Genomic DNA, 26,199 nt, shown 5'->3' with positions numbered 1-26,199 from the left:
AGCATAACCAGCAAGTTTGCTATTTTCTGCTAGCTAGCTGGAGTGTTTTATTAAAAATAGAGCAGAAAAAAACCCCACGGTATTCACAAACCCGTAAACTGGTTTACTTTTTCCTTCTACACTGCCTAGTCCAATACAGTATCTCACCAGGAACAGAACAGGCATTAGGTGACCTTCCCTAATTCTCACATCCTGAAGTAACAAGACCTACAGTAGACAACCTTCCCCTTAGAGCACACACAGGTATGAATCACAAAGAGGGTAAGCAGGAAGCAGCATGGAGAAGGGCAGATAAACTGAAGTTTGAAATACTGTGCTCTCAAAAATAATCTCGGATTTAATGACCAAAGTTGAGTTCACGTTACCAATTCTCTATGCTACAAAGTGATATTAGTGATAAAACAAAAGACTTGTCAATAACTTGAAGAGAAGGTCCAAAAATTATCTAAATGACATTTCTGAAAGGTTACAGGAAGTTGGTAAGTATTAAGATCCCTTGAATGGCTGCAAATTACATGCTCGCATAAGCATAACAGTCAAGGAAACAGGATATTCTGGCCACCAGTGGGTCCATATTACATTGTTTGGCCTATTTCTTGAGTAATTTCAAGAGGAAGTGAGCCTCCCAGTAAACATTTTTTGGGGTTGTTTATATGTTTGACAGGTGTGTTCATAGAGGAAATCTGGAACAGGGATGATTTTATTTTTTTAAAATATATGTTCTTCAGAATGCTTCCTAAAAATTAGCACTTGATTAGATAACATCCAGGCCCAGCATTAAATACCAAATTAATGGAGAAAGTAGAAAACGGAGTATCTGCAAGAAGTAGGACAGTCTCAGCTAGCAAGGAACTCTTATAATTACAGAATCATAAAATGGTTTGGGTTGGAAGGGACCTTAAAGATCATTGAGTTCCAACCCCCCTGCCATGGGCAGGGACACCTCCCACTAGACCAGGTTGCTCAAAGACCTATCCAGCTTGGCCTTAAACACTTCCAGGGATGGGGCATCCTCAGCTTCTCTGGGCAACCTGTTCCAGTGCTTCACCACCCTCACAGTGAAGAATTTCTACCTAATATCTAATCTAAATCTCCCCTCTTTCAGTTTGAAACCATTGTCCTATCACTACATTCTCCGATAATGAGTCCCTCCCCATGTCTCCTGCAGGCCCCCTTTAGGTACTGGCTCAAGTGCAGTCTTATTCAATCTGACTTTGGGAAATGAATCTGGGAACGAAAATATCCAAGACTTCTGTCTGGAGATTACTAAACAGAAAGGGCTTATGTTTTACTTAAAGGACAAAACTACAGACACCTGTTAATCACAGCCTCCTTCGAGAATTCAAGAGAAGATGACTGTTAAGCACCACCTTCTGTATTTCTACAGTGAAACCTGTGCCTGCTAGTAAGTACTCTTGCGCTCATCCAGGCTACCCTCAGTTAGCAATACTTTTCAGGCTAAGGGAATAGTCCTGAGCTCGAAGATATTCATGTGTCATTTCAAAGAACAATGAAACCATATACCACATAACTTCACCCACTTCAGCTGAACATAGCAACCTTTTTTTAAGGTATGTAGTAAGCATTACTGTTAAAGAAACAGTCAAGATGAAGATCTCCTCTGTAAATTCAGGTCCAATCACCTAGAAAATCTCACAGAACTCAGGGATTCTTTTATGATATTTGGACTGGGAAGACAGATCCACAGCTCAAGGACAGCGTATAAAGCCTGGGAAAGGCATCAGAGACAAGAATGTTGACACACAATCTGGTAGTTCCAGATGCATTGTCAGATTCGCTGGATCATCTATCAGGGCGGAAAGATTGTCCTTTGAAACAGACATTTATGGTTTCAAGAAGCTGGTGGATCCTACTGTCTGAGAAAGGAGAAGATAATCTTCCATAGTCCACTGAGTTTTCTAAGGTCACATGACTTCTAGCTAGGATCAGCTCGTAATCACATCTCCTAATGAACTCCTAATCTCCTACGTATCTCTGTAGGAATAAATACAAATACCTTACTTAAATGCATTATCACCAACCCAGGCATTTGAAAGAGACTAACTCCAAAGAGAGCCACGTCTGAATACCATACCAACTAGGAGGAAATAGCTGGAGTCATATCAGCGTTCAGCTGTTAGCAAGGTTACTGCCCTCTAGCTCTATCCGGTGTGGTTTTTCAGAACTTCAACATGTTGCAAGTCATTATTAAGATTACATAGGGCAGCCACTACTATTTAGAGTTATGTACCTACTCAGGTTTCCTCAGGATAGGTCACACGCCCTCCCCCCACTTTAATTCCTTTCCTTCTAATGAGAAATGGAAAGAACAAGAAGTGAACCCCTTTGAAGTTGTCCTAGCCAAAGGCCCTATCTGCTCACAGTATAACACTGAGCTAAATGTGTAGAAGTGCAGAAAGTAAACCAGCAAAGTTCAAGGGCTGAAATACAAAATGCTATGTAGAACATGTGGCACCCACTTTGATATCAGCACAAACCCATATGATATGCATTTGTGTGAAATAGTTTTGAGGGATTTCTAAATAGATATTCCCACAGATAATAAGATTTGCTTTTTTGCACCAAAAGGTGAATATATTTTTTTAGAAGTCATATGCTTGTTTAATTTGTGCCTTTTTATCATAGAAACACAAGGCTGTCTTGCAGAATGACACTTGTCACTGAGACTTGCAAAACAAAACTAACAGCTCAGAGGTGTAGACTTTAAATATGCCCGAGTGTCTCTCAAGACTTGCATGAAGGGTACTGATTTGTGTATTAATGGCAACATAATTAAGGGCCTCAAAGGACCCTAACTGGTTGAAGAAGCTGCCTTAAGGTGAAGAAAGTGGAAAAACAATCCTACGAGGCAATCTGTCAGGTCCTTGAATGTGCTCTCACTCAAATTTCTCATACAGCCCCACAAAGACCAAGCAGCTTAAATAGACACCCATATTTAAAGGACTTGCAGAAAGCTGCATAGATTAGATTCTACATTCATAGTTTGTTTCAAAAATACGTGTTTGTGTTCAGTCAGTGCCTTCTTATTTACGTCAGGATGCAACACAAAATCTTTCTTCTGATCTATAGAATAAGCTTATCATTGTTCTATCGAAAGATATTCTTGTGCCCTTCTACTGTTTACACGAGCGGCTAAGAATAGATGTGTTTCACCAGGAGGCCATTAAGGTATGTTACAGAAACATCTTAATTTTCCTAGAGACCAAAACTATGAGGCTCCTCTGCCAAAAACCCAAATGAAAACAAAACTACAAAAAAAAAAAATCCCAAAAGAAATAAACAAAAAAACCACCATCAATTTAAACATCAGAAGCATAGTCCATCAATGTTCATTAGCCTCCTTTGTTTTTTGGATACATTTGTATCTCTATTAAAAACCAAATAGTTTTGATCATAATGCATAACTACCTACATATAGGAGACACTGGAAACAAAGTCATATCTGAGCCAAATGCTCGAAGTTCAAAAGAGAAAGAAATAAAATTTCTTTAAGAAGGAAGTTAAAGATTCCAAGAGCTTAAGATCACCATAAATTCTAAAATGTTGCAATATTATTCCAGTAGTTGAAGTAAGATGCAAGACCTCTGAATGAAATAGTGCAGCTGCCCTAATGCAGCAAACCAAAGTCATAAAAAAGCAGTCTCTTTGTGATGTCAAAATCTGTCTCAATTTCTCTTCTGCTTACCTGAAAATACATAGCATGTAAACAGTAAACTATAACCATCTTCTCATATCTGGAGGTTCATACCTGGCAAAGCAACTGTACCGTCTTGTTCCAAAGTTTCAGGGTTTATTCTTACGGCTGTCATACTGTGATTATTCGCATCTCTATATAATAAATAACCCTGGTAAAGGAAGAATATATATATATAGGTATGAATATATTCCTAAATCCATGAAAGGATATTGTCAAAAGTGACAAAAATGCAATCACTATTTTAGGCATTGTTTAAAAAATTGGAAACCTTTTACCTCAAATTGGCTTAATTTTGATAATCAACTTTTTTCTACTAATAAAATTCTGCAATAAAAGCCAGAAATTTAACCCCTTTCTTCCACACTTTCTACATGCTGTAGATCAGCATGCTGAAGCTTGTATACAGCTTTTAAAGCCACATGTAGTAATTCCATTCTACATAAGTGTATAAAATTACAGTTAAAAGCCACAGCAAAACCAATGTTCCTGTCCCCAAATCAACAAAAGATTCACAGGATTTCCAGGAAGGAGATGTATATGTTACCCTATATAGAAGAGTGATAAGTAATAAATGTGTGCATTAAAAATGAGAATATTTTTCAAATAAGTTAATCAACTAGTTTGACTCCCAGTCTAACGAGATTCCATGTATTTATTCTTTCTGAGCTCTTCATCAAAGAAATTCCCGCAAAGTACATGGTGATTTTGGTGACAGCAGCCATGACACAAGGTCACATACAATGAGTTCTTATACTGCCCACCTCTCAACTGATAACCAGATCTAGGGCAAGAGAGATATTCAGGACTAATTGCTTCCTCTTTCTGTTTCTCCATGTGCAGAATACCTTCATTTCCCCAAAATTACCTATTCTGGTCCGTAGCCCACATCAACAAGTCTCCCTTTGGTATATCAAAATAGTATCTTCTTTCTGTTCATATGTTTTTGGTTTTTTTTAAAGGTTTGATTCAGTCACCAGTTTACAAGGTTTCTCAGTAAAAAGATCTGCCTATCTGAAACTCACATTTAAGGTTTATTGTTTATACCTATAACTTTGAGTACACTTTTAAACAAACACAGTCAAGTAACTTTTGCTTTAGCTTAAACCAGATAGGTTCCATAAGCCCCTGCATTTGCATCATGTGCACAGACCCGTAAGAGAGGCAAATGTGGCAACTTTCCTCTTGTATCTTTTTCTATCCTACAGTGCTTATGAATCCTTCAAAGATTTTAAGGGAGCAGGGTACAAACACAGTTTCGAAACTTTTCACACTTCGAAAGCTCTTGTGATAAAAAGCAGCTACCGGAAAGGAAAAAGATTACTTAAGGGCACTCAGGAACGTATTCAAGGTGACTGAGGCCAAGGAAAGAGGCATTCACTGACAGGAGGGTTGCAGAGGCCAATATGAATAATGACTAAGTAATGATTCTGACAACACAATGTCATAGCAGGAGATATGACACTGGCGTGCACTTGCTTGAACCGTGACTGGCCTCAGATGGGCATTCTACACATCTAAGAATGGATGCATTTCACAGGGAGGACACTAAGGCTTAACCTTGGAATACCTTCATTTGTCAAAGAGTCAAAAACTCTAATTACAATCACCTAACAACAACAGAAAAATCCAACCAACCCTTTTCCTTCCATCTAAACTACTTGAATTTTCCTGGATGAATCAGTCTGTGAAATGAGGAAAAACAAACCTACACAAACTAGGAAAAGTAAAGAGCATTAAACCAGATAGAAAAGTTTCAGTCTAGAATAACGTATACAATAAAGTAAGAAAAATCACTTGAATTTGAGCTGATTTAATCAAGCACGTGAAGGGAAATGAGACTGGGGGCACATCATACCTCTTCTAAAGACATATACATAGCAGTCAGTCAACTTACTTATCTGCCTATAAGTATAGCCTGAGCGACATTTTTCCAAATAGCAGGGTCTTTGGGTACAGTCACTACATGAGTGCATATACCTGTACAAGCACTCAAAGAAGAATATCAAATATATTTATAGCTATGTACAGAATGTCCAAATGTGTAACTCTGTATCGTGATACTGTATGGATCCTATTCCTTTCCAAAACAGGCTCCTGAATGAATGCATCCGCACACATTTGTATTGGGCCAGTAGACCTTTTGGTGATCTGTTTTAATACCAAACAAAACCAGATTTCATATAGATATAAAAAAATAGCACTAATAATAGGATATATATTTGTAATTAACAATTTCACTTCAGAACCATGGCAAAGAATACACTAAATTTCACACTGGGACAATGAGATCACTCAGTTAATAGTAAATATACAATACAAATTGCTCAGTAGTTAAAAAATGAAGCAAATTAACTGTTATCTGAAATTTAATTTTTCAGTTTGTATTAGATTTTTTTGTTTTGGTTTGTTTTTTTGAGAGAGAGTGCACTCAGTGGTAATAACAGGATTCTAAAAAAACACACTATTTTTATAATGAATGGCAAAGGTATAAGAAAAGGTAGTTGATATTCCAGCTAACTTTAAAAAAACCAAAACATCCAATTATGGTTAACTTTGCAGTGGTATTGTTCAAAAATTGACTGTACAGTTCATAAATTTATGTGTTAAACCACCGTATTTATGAATTGTACAGTCAACTGATGGGCACTTCTTAAAGTCTTTACAGTGACAACACAAATCAATGACACTCTTCATTACTCCTCTCTATATGCCAGTACCATCACACGTCCCTCATCTTCCACAATTTAGAAGTCAGTACCAAAAAAATGATTTTTATAACTGAAATCAAACGAACGATATAATATCCACTTAAGTTTACTCTAAGCCAAAGTCTACTTAAATTACTTATGAGAGATGAGGGGTGGGGTGCACGTTTTATGTTTTAATTATTCACCTACCTGAGCATAGCCTAACCAAGACTTTTTTTCCTTTCTGTTTTTGATGCGGGATGTAGAATTGTATATATGGCCCTGAAAAGCAAAAAACTCCAATCTTTTAACAAATATCAGAGTGACAATTTTACACATAATCATTTACTATCTAATTAACAATGTCTTCAATCATATTGAGAAGTAAAAATTCTAAGAAAATGCTGTAAAATTCTCACAGAAATCATCAGAAAAATTTTGACAAGCTGTAAGAGAACTGAACATTAGTAAGCTACAAAAGACTCTTAATGGAAACAGGACATCATAAAAGTTAAGTTAAAATATTGACTATCTTCATCAGACAAGAAGAAATTACATTACCCTCACTGTCCCACTATATCCAGAGCCGATTTTGTAAAGTCCATCTTTACATAAGAGATAGAGGAAAAAGCCATCACTCTGAAGTAGGCACTGGTCATCTTCATCCACAGATATTTCTTTCAATGGCCATTTGTGCATCAAGGCTGCCTTCTTTATCCCATTACTGAACCAGTCCTGGATTTGGATTTTTCCCACCAGAACTGCCTGTACACTCCGCTGAAGAGAATTTAAAATGGTTGGCACCTAAACAGTAAAACAAATAGTGAGTAAAAAAAAAAAAAAAAAAAAAAAAAAAATTGTTTTTTAAATGTTGTATTTTTTGTTCTCTCTCCAACTCAAGAGAGACAAAGAAATACCTACTCTTTTCTCAAAAATAGCGAGGGAAAAAAAGTTAACTGAATTTACACAACAGATCTTCTCAAAACTCATGTACACATCATTTACATAAATTCCCAGATACAGAGAAGTTTTAGTGCAAGACCTGAATAGTCTGACAAGCATGGCTGCCATTATTGGTGAGGATAGCAGAGATTGCTTGCAATGTTCTTCCCGTCTCTCCCCATGCAGCTACCAAACTGAAGAGGCAAGCGCAGGAAAGTGCTGTCAGAGACTGTCCTGTGCTGTCATTCATTCCTGTGCTACGGACGGTTATCTCCAGAAGAAGCTGGAACAGGGATTCTGCAGATAAAACACAGAAATTACATGGACAAATCGCAAAATCATACCAAGCAATTTGCCAGCCAATGGGAAATTAAACTTACAAAATACACGATACATCTTTCCTCAGCCATTAAGTTCAGCCCTATTTCCAGACAGAAAGCAACACATCCCGCTTAAACAGGCCTACAACATCCTTAACTTTTCATTCCTCATCCAGAAAACACCGACTCTTGATAATCACAATGGCCAGAGAACAAGAAAAACTAAGTCCTTCTGTTACAGTGGAACATATTAATAAGAAATGGTCCAGAAGGAGTTACTTAACCTGCCTATTCAGTCTACCTCATCACTGAGATGATGTGTAGGTCTTGACCAACCTTGTCTAATCTTTATGACCATTACCCATGTTGAAGCACATTCCATTTCTCAGAAACGAGCTTTTCAAATCAAAGCTTGAAAATTATTTTGATCGTATGTCTCTTTTCAAGCATTGTTTAGCAGTTGAAAATCTGTAACAATCAAGGCGTGAACAGAAATCCACCTCAATTTTTTATAGTGTATACAAATAATCAGTAAGGCAGTAATCAAAACAAAGCCTTCTTTGTAGCTTTTTAATACTCTGTGCATCAATACAAAATAAAAGCTTTCTGTAGCAAATCACTATCAACTTTGGAAATATAATACTGTTGAACCATAACGCAGGAAAATATACAGTCTTAAGATAATTTTTTTTATTATTATTTTTAAACAACAGATACTACAGCCTAGCCTTCCTTGCAGTTATATAAACCATTAAAAACTATGAATTAACAAGAGATAATTGAATTTTAACTGAAAGGACATGATCAATCATACATTCAAAGCCGTCGGGAGTTCAACTTTTATCTTCAGTATCATTAAAAGCAAACTTTTAGGGAAACTTTCGGATGGCCAGAGGAAATAAAAGCAAGAATTCTGACACTTCATTTAGCAGCTTTATACAAATTACAAAATTAAATATCTAAACTATAGATTTCAACAGCAGATCACAAGAGAAGTTCACTGTAGAACTACCTTCTTTCCACTAAGACCAGGTATTCTATAGCTTCAGTAAGACAAACGAATGACAATTTGTAAGCTTTACTATGTTTCAGTGAAACTCTGCATTACACAGCAACAAAATATGATTTATTTTTTTTTAAATATATATATGCCTTTACATGCCAACATTCCTGTTCTACAAAAGATTGATGCTGAAACAGGACTGGCTACATACACCATAAGGAGTTCGCACTCCAGAATAAAGTCAGTCTGCTGAGAACGAGCATGTTACTATCTCACAAACACTTGCTAGGAACCATCATCTTCTGTCCAATGCAGTGACAGATATATTTTAATACAAATACAGTAACAAATGACATATTACCTAGGACTTCAGGAGGCTCTGATTGCAGGCCTTCTGGTTGCTGGCCCTGGAGCACGTTAAGTAGGGCTTGTAGGCTCCTGAGACACAAGGATGGATGTGAAAATCTCGTCTCCTTTATCAGTTCAAAGACTTCACATAATCCAACTTCAATGATCTAAAGAAGTACAGATATTTCAGAATATCTGTTAGTATAATATTTTTACATAACAAGACAGTTATTTGAACAACAAAGACATAGTACAGAATACAATGGTAATTCAAAAGAGAATCAGAATCAAGAACCCATCTACACAACTGTGCTAGCAAATATTACACGTAAGTAATATCATTACATCATATCATTATATGAAAGAGTGTTATCTAAGCAGCGTAATAGTTCCCTGAAAATATAAGAAAACCAAAAATTTTTTGGACAGTGCAAGACAAACTGTGCCTCTGAGCCCTTGTAATTTCTACTGGAGTTCACATTTCATTTGACTGACTTCTTTTTCCCCTTTCCTTGCTCATTAGTGTGAGACAGCAAGCTAGAATTGGCTTGCAACCTGACTTCCCAACTTGAGTAATGATACGTTTGACAGCTAATAGTGGCAGCACTAGTACTTTCCCCTCCAAAGTCTCTGAGATTGCTCTTGTGACAATATTAGAAAAAAATAAAGATTAATTACTTGTCACTAAAACTCCATATGTACTCATCACAGACATGAATTATGCCAAGCAATATAACATCTGTAAACGCGCTGTTACAGCTACTCCTAACTCTCCCTTTCAGCATTCGTGAATATTCTGAGATTACAATTATGCTTCTCTTCACTGACTGTTCCCTGTCACTTCCTTCTCAAACTCAGTATGTGACAATGAGAAGGATGAAAGAAAAATGAACAGGGTTAACTCATTACAAATAATCAGCCAGATCTTCAAAACTTTACTACGTGCTACTGTTAGAAGCAGAGCCCCAATGTTTAGAGTGATTAACATCGATTCACCTCTGAGTAAAATCTAAGGAAAAAGACTGTACTGTGAAAATAAATAAAATTGTTAGTGGAACTGCCACTTATGCTCAAAACAGGTCTATTCTGACAGTCAGCTCTAAGTTCTACTGGATGCCTTGTAACTGTCTTTGCTGTCATTCAATTTATTTCAATTTCTGTCTTTCAGAAGTTTTTTTACAACCTGTTTGACTTTTGGAGGAAGAATAGAAACATAACCAAACAAGTCTTCCAAGTGCAAAAGCATTTTTCCTGCGAATTGCACCTTACATTTCATATCTTCAGTGGAGTCAGGGAAAACACATGCATGGAATCTACAGGGGAAAAAAGCCTGTCAACAAAATAACAGCACAGATGGTTTTTCCAGGATCCAAAACTCAGTATCATCTTGCAGGCTAAAACACACTGTAGTAAATTTTCAGAAATACTCTTTCTTTTCAGTGATAGTATCTCTGGGAGAAACTGAGAAGTTTATTCTATTCTTCCCAATCATCAGACAGCAGCTGACAGGCAGCTGGAGAAAGCAGAGAACCTAACACAGTGGAGAAAACAATCTGGTGAATCATAGAATCATAGAATCTTCTGGCCGGAAGGGACCTTCAAAGGTCATCTAGTCCGACCCCCCCCACCCCAGTAAGCAGGGACACCCCCAACTAGACCAGGTTGCCCAGGGCCTCGTCGAGCCTCACCTTGAATGTCTCCAGGGAAGGGGCCTCAACCACCTCCCTTGGCAACCTATTCCAGTGCTCCACCACCCTCATGGTAAAGAACTTATTCCTAATGTCTAATCTAAATCTGCTTTTTTCCAGTTTAAAGCCCCCTTGTTCTGTCATTGCCGGCCTTTGCAAACAGACTGTCTCCAGCCTTCCTGTAGGCCCCCTTCAGGTACTGGAAGGTTGCTATTAGGTCTCCCTGGAGCCTCCTCTTCTCCAGGCTGAACAACGCCAGCTCCCTCAGCCTGTCCTCATAGCAGAGGTGCTCCAACCCCCTGAACTTCCACTACAGTAGGAATCGACAATGGATAGTTCCGCTGGGATTTTGCCTGATCTGCACAGGTTTTGGGTTTGGGTTTGTTTTGGTTTTTTTTTCACTGAGAGCAACAGACTGGGCAGGCTTCTTAAAACAGGTCTCTTCACCTTCAAATAAATAAACAAACATTCATATTATCCATGCATACATATATATAGATGCATAATGTGGGTATCTCTCTGTCTCTCAACTCTTCCAAACTATGCACTGAAGGACAGAATAAGCAAAAGATCTTTTCAAGACATCTTAAGCTCGTTCTCACTGCTCTCTGAAGGGTCTCCAGCCAAAATCAGCACTCCTGCAGTCTATGTCACAGCCTGCCAGCTCATACTGATGCTCTCTCTCCATGCAGCCATCCTCTCGTTCCCTTTGCAACAACATCTTTGAGACTTCAGAACAAAAAGCGTAAGCCAACCTTACAGAGGATACACAAAATTCTAACCTGGATGCAGATGTAATTACCCATAACTAATTCCTCCAAAAAACCTATTTCTTCAAGCAGTCTTATCCACACTATTGTTCTGTTTCCTTTGTCTTCTCTCCCTCATAATTGCCCAATGCCGTTCTATGATGATTCTAATACCCGCATTTCTATGTTTATTTAAGAATACATAATACTCTGTACATTTAATTCTCTACATTAATTTATATGCATATTATATGCACACAAAAATACTTTACACAGGTTCCTTTTAGAACAGGATCCCTTTTGTGGATCATCCATAACTCAGTGTTAATTTTAATACTGAGGGGGGAACAACTGCAAATCAGATCAAATCAGTAGAATTGAATCTGCCTTATTTCAAGCAGAAAGAATTCCCCGTCATTGGCAAAGGTACTAAAGAAATCAGTCAAGCACAGGCAAGTATTTAATGTAAATCCAAAAATTTAAAGTTATTGCAGCAAGTTACTAAACTGACCAAACAACCAAAATAAAACGTATTGTACTAATATATGAAGACCAGCAAATTGTGTCTCTGTGCCTCTTTCAACATTTATTAAGAACAGTTGTTCTCAATCTTATTATAGAAATTGCATTAATAGTTTGAAAGCATACTGATTTCCAATTTTGTATTTGCTGTATCAAATGTAACAAAATAGCCCACTGATTATGTTTTGAGAACGGAAAAGTAAAGCTTCCTACCTATGGTTTCTGTATCATTTTTTCTAAGCTGCTGTCTTTTTTAAACTGCACCACTTTTCCATGTCTTCTTTTGATTACACTCTCCAATGTTTTAGTTTCAACTTGCAAGTGTTCTGTCCATATTGCTGGTAAGTCTCGTCCTTCTCCGAACCACTTTTAATATCAACTTCTCTTTAAAACTCCATTCCACTCTTTATAAATGCTAATAGCTACATTGCCTTTTACTTAACATTTCAAATTAAGCATCTACAAGCACTTGCTGATTCATTTAATTAACTCCTCAGGAGTCAGATGCAGTCCATAAACAATGCTAACTTTATTCCTACTGACTGCACATTATTTCACAACTATCAACCGTGAAATTTCAGTTATCAAGTTGCAGTTATTGACTTATGTTCCGCTACAATTCTTCACCGCTATTTCCAGAATGCCAACTTTACCTTCAGATAATACTAAAGACAATGATCTATAAAATTCTAATTTTCTAAGCAACTAGAACATTCTACATAATCACTGTTGCAACACCCTTCCTAATTCAGTATTTGTAATGTTTTTAGAGCAAATACAACCACTGAATATGCTTTTTAGACTCAGAAGAATAACAAAAGGAAGCAGGACTCATAGTATTAATAAGCTAGCAATGAACAAAACTAAACACAGAGAAGTTACATGATACAAAAACAAGTGAATCATCAAATGTAAAAAAATTATGAAGTCAGTAACTCCAATATAGATTATTTCTGACTTTCCACCATTAATCCTACTACAAGCATAGAAGTAGTAAATAGTAAAAAAACCTACCCTAAGTGTTGAACTATAACATCCAAAATCTTAATGTGCATTACTAACTACTTACAGTTATCAGTGCCAAAAGATACTAAAGCCAAAAAAGGGGAAAGATTAAAAAAAGAAGGTAGTAAGAATAATTGACAGTTTCTGCAATTACACGTATACCTGGCAAATCATCTTAGAAAACACTCCAACTGAATTCCAATAGCAGAAAGATTTATTCTTTTTTGGCAGTAAAGCAAGAGAAAGTACCCTTTATCATACCAGCTAGTAGCCTCTGACAGATATAAGAGCTGCCTTATTTGCATTCTGTGTAGACTTTTGAGGCTATAGATTATTTTCAAGTACCAGTACTTATAAAGGAGTACAAGTTGAATGCTTACCTAACATTTAATTGACTTTAAAATTAATTATTGGGCAGGTACATAGATCTTCCTAATTCATCAAATCAGATGATTCTGGACTAGATGGACAACAAATAAAATTATAGCTATTTTCTGAGCAGCTGGCTTATAACACTATTCTTTATTCCCCATAAGGAATATACCATCTTTAGATCACATACATGGCACATTTCAAACAGTATCCAGTTACTTGCCTTTGGAAGTTTAATAGGTGGCTCTTTGGATTCCTCCTCTTCATCACTGTCCGAATCTCCGCTTTGTACACTGTTCTTTGAAGCCAATGACACAGATGCTTCCTTTTTTTGCCACTCCAACACACAATGGCGGACATTGCAGTAAACATTAAAAGCTGAAGGGTTGCTATGTAATCTGATATCTGGTATGGTTATTGTACTCTCTAGGTTTTCAGTCTGAAAAACAAAATTAGTTTAGGTTTATTAGAAGTTTCAAACTTTGCTCAATACAAGCAATTTCAATAGTCTCAACAATTTTGGCTAACCAAATCATCCTCAAACGGGAGACTGAAATTTCCTGTTGAAATACCACTTATATTTCAGGCAGGGGAGAAAGGAAGACGAGGAAGAAGTTTCAATATGTTCCATCTGGCTCTAGTCTCTACCTTTCCTAATTTGATGAGGACTCCGAGATGGAAAATGAAAGCAGTGCAGGCTACAGGATTGTTCAAACCTGTGCCACAGCCAAAAGACTGGCAGAATTCAGGTTTTATCTTCTTTACAGGGGTCAGTTTGTTTGGGGTTTTTAAATTAATATTGTTGAATTTTAAAATGCAGTATTTCTTTTTTTCAGTTCTTAACTTTAATCTGTTGGTAAATAGTAAAAGTTTAAGCTGTTTGCTAAATGTATATTAGAAATTAAAAATACCGTTAGGTACTTTGTCATTAAATGTAAACAGATGGCAAATTCAAAAACTCCCATGAGAGGATCTTGAGATAGTAATTTTGTATAACTAGAAAAGAAATAAGTGGACAAACTACTGAATTAAAAAAGAAAAAAAAGTCTATAAAGGCCTATGAAGTAACAGGACCCTGTCTTGTTTTCAGAAGCCCTCAGCCACAAAGTAAGAGTTGGGAAATGGTTCTGAGAAGCTACCACAACCCATGCCCTACCCTACCGCTACCCTGCCCCACCCTTTCCTTGGTATCTACTATTGGTATATTACTGTAAGCCACTGCCAAGACACAGAGCAGCCTTCACAAGGCTGTCATCAGACTTGGAAAAATGTTAAGAAAAAAACATTTTTTGGAAAGCAGCTTTTTCATTCTGCCCCATACTCCCTCTTTCTGCAACAGTAAGATGCGGCAGGAGGAACGGTAGACTTAAACAAACAAGACCCCACAACCAAACAAAAAATAATCCCCGGGCAGGGGGGGGCAGGATTATATTTCCTCTTAGGTTGCACACTACATGGAGTAGGCTGGTTTGAGCACAGGCTACAAAAAACTGGACTTCATGCCCATGGGAGGAAGCCATTCCCTATACTCCTTGGTGTAGACAAAGAGCACAGACACTACAGAAGGAGAGAAGGTCTACGTTAAGAGTGCAGTGAATTTGCTTGACCATGCAAGGTGGAGGCTTTTTGTCTTTTTCTTTCTTTTTATTTAAGGGAGATAGATACTATGAATGAGCACGTTCATTTGGCAGGAAAGTACAGAGTCAATTATATTACAATGAACATATCAGAGTGGAAACGCACGTACAACTGAGAGCAGCAATGGGAAAGAGGACTTGAATCTAGCAGAGAAGAGGGGAAAAAAAGTTTGACAACCAGTGAACTGGATAATGTTTTAATGGGGTGATTAATTTTTCTACAATATGGTATCCCCAACTTTGCACATCAAAACACAGCAACAGTTCACAAGACATTTTTATCTGCATTTATGTTTTCATTATTACCAGAAATAACACAGGCTTCAAAATTAGACCATTTAACACCATATGTTCCAAAACTTAACAAAAAATTTAAAGTAACGCCAAAATTTTTCATAGTTTACATATATCCTTTTATTTTTGGCTATCACAGAATGACAGAATGATATGGGGTTGGAAGTGACCTCTGGAGAACATCTAGTCCAACCCCACTGCCAAAGCAGGTCCACCTACAGCAGGTTGCACAGGAACATGTCTAGGCAGGTTTTTAATCTCTCCAGAGACAGAGACTCCACCACCTCCGTCTCTGGAGACATTATGTAGTATTAGGCTACAGTATTATTTTAACGGTACTGGTACATATTTATATATCCTTCCTTGCAAAATTATTGCAAGCTAAAACATTAAGAAGCAATGCTTTATTTTGTAGCCTATTTTATCCTACACAGACAGCATGTTAACTTTTCTTACCTGTGTCAATGTTAACAGTAAGCACAAAAATAAAGATAATAGAGAAAAATTTTTTAAAAAGCTGGAAAAAGCTCCCTGCATACATATTGAGAGTTTGGTTTGTTTGTTTGGGTTGTTTTCCTTTTTTTTTTTTAGCACAACAGAACTTCTGCTGTGAGGGATTGAAAGACAACATTAAGTTTAGTACTTGTTCAACATGAGTATCTTCAAAACAATAAAGCTGCTGTTGAAAACCCTCAATATCAATCAGTGCTAGAACACAAGACACAACGTCCTGTGTTATTCTAGTATCAAACTGCATTAAAATAGATTTGGACTGATACCAATGATAATGAGCTACTACATACTTTAAACTGTATTTGGCACCAGAAAACTAAACGGTTATAACATATGACTCTTCTGTATGTCAAATATCCATACACATACCCCAAGAGTTTTTGCAGCTGCTGTTAAGGCAAACACACAATATCAGCTTTCAGCTTTAAAGCTAACTCAGTTGAACTACGCAGGCTAAAAAAATTATTCAGTAAGTTTACCGTGTGTTTCCTAACTTACTGACAGTTACAGGAAGAGAAAAACGTCTGGATCATCTGAAATATCTCTATCTGAAGTTCACTTATCTAATTAGTATCATGTATTGTAATTGTAACTTCTGTGAAGTTCCCATTCCAGCTCTTTTTTTGTCAGGAGTTCAGCTTAGTCTTTGTTCCAGAACAGCCCAAGTTCTGTAGCTCACGTCCTCTTTTGAAATAGGTTGGCCAAATTGTTTAACCAGCACAAATAATTTTAGACATTACAGTGCTAGATAAATTATCAATGTATGTTTCCTTGCCTATTAATAATAAGCTGACTAATTTTCAGAAATAAACTCCTTCCTTATTCTCAATGCTTTACAACTAGTAAAACATCCCTTACCTAATGCTTTAGCTTTTAAACAGTAAGCACTTTAACCATTTTATCTTTCTGTTCTACAACAGTTATACTGCCCACACTAATCTCCTACCCAGACTTCAATCCAGCGTAACATTCTCCAGAAAATCCTGCTCTATCTGAACAGTGTAGCACTAGAATATACGACTCAGAACTAGAGTTTAATTCCTAGATGTACGTTAACCCAGTTTACATTTCTTAGTTTGTACCTCCAGTTTCCCTTCACAATACCGTATCTCTGAGAAATATAAATTCTTTGAAACTAAAAGTATCTTACATTCCAACATATCTTATACACTTGACAAATATAGTAGCAATCCTAATAATGTACTTTAAGAGTAATTTTGAAATTCATCACCTGGTTTTGTCAGTTTAAGAACACTGGCCTTATGACTGTACTAAATAAAAGCCTTTTTTGAACAATAAGTTGTTGGGTTGTAAGAACAGGCTAAAACTTCAAGATAATTATGACTTTCACTGTTTACTGACTTTCATTTGAAGGGAAAAAACCCTCAACGGCACTACCATTGAATGTATAAACATACAAATGTTTAGCATGTCTCAAGGCAAAAGAAAGGTACGGAATGACAAGACTCATTGTTTCTGGTTAGAGAGCAAGAAGGGAACTTCCGATCATCACATCGGTTTCTCTCTCTCTCCTCCCACAAACTTAGGTAAAAACCAATGAGGATTTATTTGGGATCAATTTGCTCAAGTCTCTGAGGGGCTTTAACTATAATATTTATAGTTTCCACATCTTCAAAAAAAACATCTGTTCAAAAGTGGAGGTATATGAGCAGGTTGTATAAAAATCACTTTCTTAGATTTCTGTTACAGAAAGTAGAGATGGAGCTGATTTAAAAAGAAAAAAAGAAAAAAAAAAAACACCAAAAAGACAGGAAAACCTTCTGCTCCTTTAATGCAAATGCTCATTGAATGAGCAGCTTCCCCGTCCCTTTTTTTCTTTTTCTTTTTTCTTTGTTAGTTTTCTTCAACAGTGGTAGCAGAAAGCATTCAAAACCGACATCAAAAGTATTTTTCTGTATGAGGCAAGTTTTCTCCTTTCCAGATTACAACAGATTCCTAAGTCCACTGAGGTCAGAAGCACTGATCAAGTTAAGAAACTGGGAACTTAAGTTCACATCCCACCATCAACTGGAAGTTTCCTTTTCTGCAACTAATGACAGCCACGGCACTGGGTCGGTTTTCTACACAGCCATACAAACTTCCCCGGTAGTATGAGATTTGTGCTATCACCTCTATAATCTTGCTACCGGCTCACAGATTTCGAGGTAGAACAGATTGCTATGACAATCTAACCACTAACTGCGGTTACAGAACTCCACTTAGTAATTCTTATATCAAACTACTAAGTGTTTTTTAAGCTACAACAATTCTCTTAGTAATGCTGCATTTCATGTTGACACAAAATACTTCTACATTGCCAAGGAAAACAGTGGAACTTGAGAGCCAAAATGGTAGTCAACTTTAAGAATTCAGTGAAGCAACTTCTTAATTTTGCGCAGATCTGGTATTGTTAATAATCTTGCTCTCTTGATCTATGGGATACATTATTTCAACAAAAAAATCTCACCCTAATACCTTGTTTACTTGGTGTTAAGTGCATCAAGATCCACAGACATATGAAACATCTTTTCGTGGCACTGTGGGTAAGGTGAAGAGCAACAACCACTTTTCCTGCACCTCTAAATGTCCTGTTCTTGATGACTACTGTAATATTGCAATGCAAAGCACTAAGTATAAGAATGACTAGAAGTCCAGCTTCTAGGATGTCTGAGTAGAAGACGAGATGATAGAGTCTACTTTTTTTTTTTTCTCCCAAAGCATTTGGTTCATTTGGTCTCTTAGAATATGAAATTGCTATTGCTTTCAAAAAAAGTGCATCTTCAAGACTGGAAAACAGAATTATGCCTTTTGATTTAGTGTATTTTGTATGAGCTGTAAGAAAGTGGGACATTCTGAAGTCTTTATCCTTGTTGTTTCACTTGGTATCATCATAAATTGAAAATGCACCTTCTCAAATCAAGACACATGATGAAACATACATCTTTAAATTTAACAGATACCCAGTATTCATCACATCTTCTGTCTTGAGTGCTGGAAAAATTTATTTGTGCTAGAGAGAACATCTAAAATTAAACTTCGGTGCAAGGGAAGAGCAATTTTTAAACATGGTGTCATTCTTACAAAATGTGCAATACTAAACTTCAAAACGGAGATTCTCAACTGAAACCATACAAGGTGAAGTAACAGTGATGAAAGGTCATTTCAGCAGTCAGAAAGATTAGGGCATCTTTTTCAGAGGAACAGATAGAAAAAAAATCTGTAAAGGCAATAAACCTTATTAAATTCCTCACAAAAGTTTCCTGTAATTTAGGTAGACAAAATAGAAGCAGATGATATTCTCCAAACAGTTAAGATAAAATTAGAAAAGCCCTTCTCTTGAAGTTTTAAAAGATACTGAAGAAAGGAGAATTCAGTCCTGAACTACTGAATAATGAAATCTAAATGCAAGTCTGAGAAATTGCAATAACAATGTAAATAAAAAATCATAAGCATAGCTTTAATACATGTAGATAAAAATTTATTTCTTGGGTGTTAATTTTTTTTCTAAAAGGTAAGAGGCTATCTTATGAGAGACAGAATGAAGCGCAGATGTCCATACCCTGATGTGTGATTTGTCCACATAAACATATAGTCCTTGCTAAATGGAAGAATGCATTATGTAGGAGGTTAAACAATACAAGTTTGGTTCATAAAATAGAGCAACCAGACTCACAAGAGCTCTTCTCAGCCTTTTGTAATGTTCCAGTAAACTCAAGGAAAGAAGTGGGAAAAACAAAACCTGGTCTCCTTTACAGTTGTCTCACACCTCAAACTTTTTTTCCCAAAAGATGAAATCCATACATAGCTTATTTTCTGACCAACGTATTTCCTTCCTCTTGAACCAGATGACTGCAATAATTTATTCATTTAGTTTATTCTCAGATGTGATGGAAATAAGAGTACAATCTAGGAGAGGAAACTTAATCTGTTGTTAGATAGGTAAGGCTTTAATAACCATCTGATCTAACCTGTGCATAACACAGAGCATAGAACCTCACCAAATTCTTTGAACAGTTCAAATATCTCTTAGAAAACGATGCCCTCTTGAGGTTGAAACCCCAAATAATACAAAAGCCACTGAAAACACTGCCAAATTACGTGAGAAGCTACGTGTGTTCTTAATGAGACAAATATTTAACCCAGTTGATCCACCTTGTACATTTAATCATTAGCTTACAGTAAATTCATCTGCTATGCGATTTGTCCTTTCCTAAGGCTTTATTCCTTCCATTTGTACAAAGCTAAATAAGTCATAGCTTAAAACTTCTGCATAAACTAAACAGGGGGATGTCGATCATTGGAAGTACATTCTCTGTCTCTGGTTGACTCCAATTTTTCAGTATTCTTCAAGTAACGTTATGAGAACGGAAGATGATGAACTCTGGCTTTCCATCCAGTCTTTCAGCTAAGTGCCCTAAGCAGCACTTTTATCAGTTAACAGGAAAGTGGGAAAACTCTAGGGGGTGAAAAGGGTGGAGGGAGAGGAAGCAGCAATATTCATACAGCTGAGATAAGTTACACAGCCTACAATTTTCTACTGAGTTGCCAAAGAAAAAAAAAAAAAAGGAGGATTTGCAGGGGAGGGGCAAGGGAAGGAATCCAAGGTGCTACACCAACATCTAATAATCACGTATTTGTTTTCTATTTTAAAGTCACTCTATTCAGCAGTGAATTTCTAAAGCCAAAACACACTGCACCCACACAGAAAACTTTTATACCTCTCTTTAAAAAAAAAAAAAAAAAAAGATACTAAACCACAAAATCAAAAGTTAACCGTAGTTCAAATAGAAGTGATCATAGCATGACCTCAGCTTAGAAAAAGAATAAGGCTCAAACTACTGGGTTGCAGTAAACGCCAATTAATGTTTTATACTTAAAATGTTATAACATTTAATGCTCAAATGGTGGAAGTAATTTTCTTCCAGTTGCTCAACAATGACTTTTTTTTAAAATGTTCTCTCCTCTTCAATTACTCAATTATCATTTTGAGTAAGTGCAAGGTATAAATAACAAATTTGGGAGTTCCTTCAGCTTATTCTTAATTTAAGGCCCTCCCTGCCTCTATCAAACACATTAAGAGAAAGCTCCCATGGCCATTCAGACTAAAATACCTTGGTTCTTAAAAAAAAATAAACTGATGCACACAAGCTCTCCTGCTCAGAATGTGCAGTAGTGATGGTCTTTTCAATCTGCTCTATTATAAGGCTTCAAATGGAAACTCACATTTTCCTGACAATAATACACACATCTATTTTCAGGCATTCCAGTGCAAAAATGATCATTGTGCTTATTCTGCACTGGTAAACATAGGGATTCATCGAAAAGCATATGGGGAAAAAAACAACAACAAACCAACAAAAAAACCAAAAACCATCCTATTTTGTCAGTAAACAAAGTCTGATAACCTAAAGATACGAAGCTGATTTCACCTTTCCCTCTTCAGCTACATTTTTCAGGAAATACACAATTTCCTTCTATCATGCAGGAATAAGCTGGGTTGCCTTTCTGTACCTCAGTGACTCAGAACAAACACCAATGCTCTGCTGGTCAACCCTGGCCTGCCTCAAAAACTGTCTAGAATAGAGGCATCAGGAGAAGACATGCAAAAACCCACTATGCCTTTCAAAGGCACATAAGTCTCATTTAATGCTTCAAGCAGAAGCTGTTTAAAATCCAAGAAAAATCTTGAAAACAACCCTGCACATGAGGTACAAAGATCATCAGTTAGTGCCAAATTAATAACTACTGACAAGAACCAGCCTTTAATATGCTCATGTGGCCTTTGGCCATTCAGAAGGGATTCTGCCAATCCATTTATCCAATGCAACTAAATGCAAGAAGCACATTTGACTGTCAAGCTTGGGACAAACAGAAACTCTGGATTAGCTTCCTACTTGGCAGTTCAACTAAGGCACCACTACCCAGAAAGAAATCATTCTCTTTAAATAACAACCATCAAAGCTGAAGAGTTATCTTATTTTAAAAGCACAAGAGTCTGTCACCAGACAGAACACACAAAGACTAACTACATCCTGCAAAATTTCTTCAAATTTCTAACTTGGTTTTCTGCGCACCATGACTGATAAAATCATGAAGGGAACAGGGCTAAAACTTCTAATACCATAGCAACTGAAGAAAGGGCTGAAAAATTCAGTTTGGACCAGAAATATTTCACTGTACAGTACTGAGAACAGAAGTGAAGATAAGCCCCTTCTATACCATAATCTGGAGCTGCACTACTTTAGATAAGCAGAACCATCTGGTAAGTATCCAAAAAGGCAATACCAAATGAAGAGATATAAGGCTTGCTTCACCCTCCCAAAGTCGTATGTCTTCAGATAGAGTAACTACATGAGGTTTGGCAAATAAGGATAAGATGGCCAATTTGATCTACACTGTATTTGTATTATAAGGGCATTCAACTGACTAGAAAGTGTTTTCACTGGATGTTTCAGTGGTTCGGAACCATGCAGAAGTGAGCTACTTTCTGTTTACTGACTATAATGGGAACCTAGGAAGAAGCCTTTGTGCCTGCAGTAAGCCTTCATGAAAATCCCTCTAAGGGTCTAGCTTAAACAGAAAAATAACTGCTCTCTAATAGAGAATGAATGCAGCAGAGCAGTATTTTAAAATACTGTTGGTTCTGTCTAGATTTCTTCTCTGCAACAATTAAACACGTAAACATTTTTTTATTAAGTCCACTAGACTGTTCCCATGCATCTAAAGTGATGAGGGCAGGGGTTACACAGGGAGAAAATACCAATAAAACCAGATAAATATCATCCATTAGGGAAAAATTTTCAAAGGTAACTTTGGATTCCTTAGACATTGAATGCTCCCTTTTTCCTTTAGCCAATATGGTCAGAACTCTGTGCATGCATCTCTTAAATTTATACTAAAATACCAGCATGTTTAGCTACATTTACATTTTAGGAACTGGAGAACCAAAAATGTTGGTCATAGTATTTCATGCTAAACAGCAGTAGCAAACACGGCTGAATAAAGTTAATATTGGTATCACAGTAATGTAGAATACAATAAACTGACAAACAATAATGGCCTAGTATTACATTTTCTAAACAAATACATTGCTAATTACACTTATTTTTCTTATATTTCTCTCAATTGAAATTATTTTCACTTCTGAGCCAGAACTTTGTCAAGTTACACACTTACCTTGTTGCGCGTTTTTACTTTCAATTTAGTCTTCTGTTTCCTTTTCAATTTTTTCTTGCTAAAAAGTTTCTTACTTCTGAAAAAGAGCAGAAAAGAATAAAAGAATTAAACTTCCTTCCACACCCCATGGTAAAAAAGCAGCACCAGCAGAGGAAAAAGTCAGAAACCCTCTAAAATTTTTTTCATCTAAGCAAAAGGAACCAATTTCAGAATTTCAGAGTATAAACCAGCATATAAAAAACTTAAAATGATGCTTTCCTAATGCTCCACAGTTAAGGGCCTTTACTCTCAAGCAATTCAAGCAGAATATATGCTATGACAGACAAAAAAAAAAAATCCCTATATTTTATACCGGTTTACCCTACTATTTCTATTACAAATCCATTAGTGCCATACTAATGCTAGAATCAAGAGTTATTGACTATTTTCAGTTACACAATCCATTAGTAAAGAGCATGTACGTTTTGTGATGTCTTTACCACACAGTCAGGCCTCCTAAGACAAAAAGGAAGCTTTAAAACTGTATCATTTGGCAGAAAATTCAGGTGGTGGAAGAAACTGCAACTTTTGAACACAGCTTTTTTTAATTTTGTCTGGACTTGTCCCACCCTCAGCTTACAGACTGTTTCCATCCCTTTACATACAGCTCTAGCTAACACACATCCTCCAATCCTCTTCTGCCCACACCTCATTGCTATCACATTCTTTTTCTCCTCCATTTTACTACCCAGTAAAAAAAAAAAAAAAGAAACAACAAAAAAAAAACTTAAAAAAAAAGACACCATACACACACACCCAATTGTTTTGCCACCATCACCGAGATTATTCCATTTGAGATGCATGCTTTTTTAACCGATTCTACATTTCTCTGGTCTGTCCAGATTACAAACTCTCCACAAGAAAAGGCAGATGTTATCTGTGCAGCATACAGCTCATCCTATACAGGACTTCAAGCAAAAGCTACTAACGTTCCTCTGTACCACTTAAATTACTCAAATAGTTTACAGTTCAGATTAGTTGGAAAAATAAAACTATGGAACCTGAAAAAAAGTCACAGTAAGAAATTTCACTTTCAGGAAACAAACTGGATAGAGATTGAGAATCAGGAGAATCTTAGTATTTTAGTCAGACAACTTTGTTATAAATAAAAATTTTGAGAGACTAAAACCATATTGCTTACTATTCTCTCCTGTACAGCATTCAGACTGCAAGAGTATACAAGTCCACGGCCCAGCAGTCAAAAGCTGGAAACTAACCAATGGCCACCAGTCAGAAAACAAGTTCAAACAAAGAATCCCTGCAGAGTATCCCAAGAAAGCTGCCTGCTAGAAACTTAATCAGTTTTCCATCTTCACCTATTAACAAAAGGGAGGTATATTCCTTATCAAGGCACTTCCTGCAGGAACAAATCAGCTCACACCACTTTTCTTACAAGGAGCCACCACCGTTTTCCTGGAGTTAAGGGAAGTGATTCAGTGAGGGGGAACCACCCTCCCCAGTACATTAAAGCTTACAAAGAGAACCTAGATAATCCTCTAAGGTTCCTTCAAGAGTAAAGTTTCAATATATAACACTATACAACCTATTTAAGAAGGGGGAAAGAACCTTTAATGTCCAAATTTCTATAATTAAACCCCATAGTCCGTTTCACTATTTAGTTATTCTTACATTGGACAAGTTTTTCTTCCTTATTAGATTTTAATGCAGTTAATTCTTATTCTGCTGTCAAATACAAAGAACAGTACAATCTCTTCCATTCCGTAGCCACTCCATCTTCTTCTCCGGACCAAATAACCTTTTATGAAACTTTTAACCTTTTTTAAATGTAAAAGTCCCGATTTATTTTGGACTTCTTCTGGGCACTCTCAGTCCACACCACAAGTAAACCACATTAACCAAAACTGAAAACAGTACTTATTATTTGCTGTTGAGAAGAAGAATTGCCTCATATGCCTCCAAGGTCACTTTTAAGGGTATTCCAAGTATTATTTGGCAGCTTCACAGCAATATGGCACGACAGACCTACGTAACCCAGAGTAACTTGAAAACATTTTCCTGCAAACCTCCAAACTGAGTTTCCAATACTCTTTATATAGTTGTGCTGTTAATTATGCCTTTTAAACACAGTACAATTTGCACTTACCAGAGACAATTTGATAAGCATTGCTTTTTTTTTTTTTTTAAAGGACACTAACTCACATCACCAAGACATTTCAAATGTAATCCTGACTGCCAAAATCCTTGCGAACTTTCCAAATTTTTTACAGTCTGCAAACATTATAAGCACTTCTTCATCTTGTAAATATGTCACAGGACCAATGCCTGTATTTTTGTATGTATTTCTCTGAGTGTGTGTAATATATATATATGTGTGTGTGTATATACACACAGCCTTTTTTTCCCCTTGCTAAGATTGGGGACATTTCCAAAGTGACAAAACCCCCACCATTTTTGCAGACTAACATCATTTGTCAGTGATACCTAGGTAATGTTGTCTCCTATTAGCAAGCAGGAAAGATCATCAGTGGGCTTACTTCCTCTTGCAGATTCCAACTGGTGATGCTATGATCTTCCTCATTCATACATCAACCACTAAAAGTTCTGCAAGTATAAACTTTTCCCAGCACTCCGCTGTAGTGGTCATTATCGTCAGCAAGTTTTAGACAAGCAATTTTTTCACATGGAAACAACTTGGGAACAGAAATGCCATGTTGAGAATTCACATTTATCTCCCCATTTTTTCTTAAAACAAAACCTCAAGGATACTGAAATACCAACATTTTTTTGGGGAAGTATACTTTGCCCCTGTATCCAAAAGGAAGTTCAGAACTAGTAAGTGATTAATTAAAAAATAAAAAACCTTCATCAACACTAGTTTTAGAAACAGTTCTGAGCAACCTATTATTACGATGCAAAATTCTAATACTAATATGTTTAAAATGTATCTGCATATAACATAAAAAGATATATTATTATCCACAGTTCTACTGTTACGTATCATTATGCCAGGAGGTTTTAATATTCAGATAGAAAGGATAAAATATGAGCAAGTATATTCACGAAAAACAACGTTAAGGAGATTATGAGTAATTTCCTGTTGGAAACCACATGTGTTAATTATAAGCCTGACTCTTCTACTGCCTGAAGATTAACAAGACCCGATATGGCTCGGTTGGACTTTTTAGCTAAATTATTAATTATGGTTTTGGTTAACAACTGTAAATT

The 26,199-nt window shown here is 36.5% G+C and overlaps 1 protein-coding gene across 1 annotated transcript in view; it reads right to left on the bottom strand.

The window, feature by feature from the left end:
• MYCBP2 (MYC binding protein 2) overlaps window positions 1-26,199 on the bottom strand; it is a 197,842-nt gene that overhangs the window by 147,831 nt on the left and 23,812 nt on the right. The window contains exons 2-8 of the mRNA XM_074168975.1: window positions 22,975-23,050; window positions 13,578-13,793; window positions 9,032-9,185; window positions 7,448-7,644; window positions 6,967-7,209; window positions 6,616-6,687; window positions 3,770-3,866 (exon numbers count right to left, since the gene is read on the bottom strand). Coding sequence (XP_074025076.1) covers window positions 3,770-3,866; window positions 6,616-6,687; window positions 6,967-7,209; window positions 7,448-7,644; window positions 9,032-9,185; window positions 13,578-13,793; window positions 22,975-23,050 — 1,055 coding nt within the window. The remainder of the gene's footprint in view (window positions 1-3,769; window positions 3,867-6,615; window positions 6,688-6,966; window positions 7,210-7,447; window positions 7,645-9,031; window positions 9,186-13,577; window positions 13,794-22,974; window positions 23,051-26,199) is intronic.

This window comes from Numenius arquata, chromosome 1, assembly GCF_964106895.1.
Source record: "Numenius arquata chromosome 1, bNumArq3.hap1.1, whole genome shotgun sequence".
NCBI classification, from domain to species: Eukaryota; Metazoa; Chordata; class Aves; order Charadriiformes; family Scolopacidae; genus Numenius; species Numenius arquata.
This window is presented reverse-complemented; position numbering and strand designations above follow the sequence as displayed.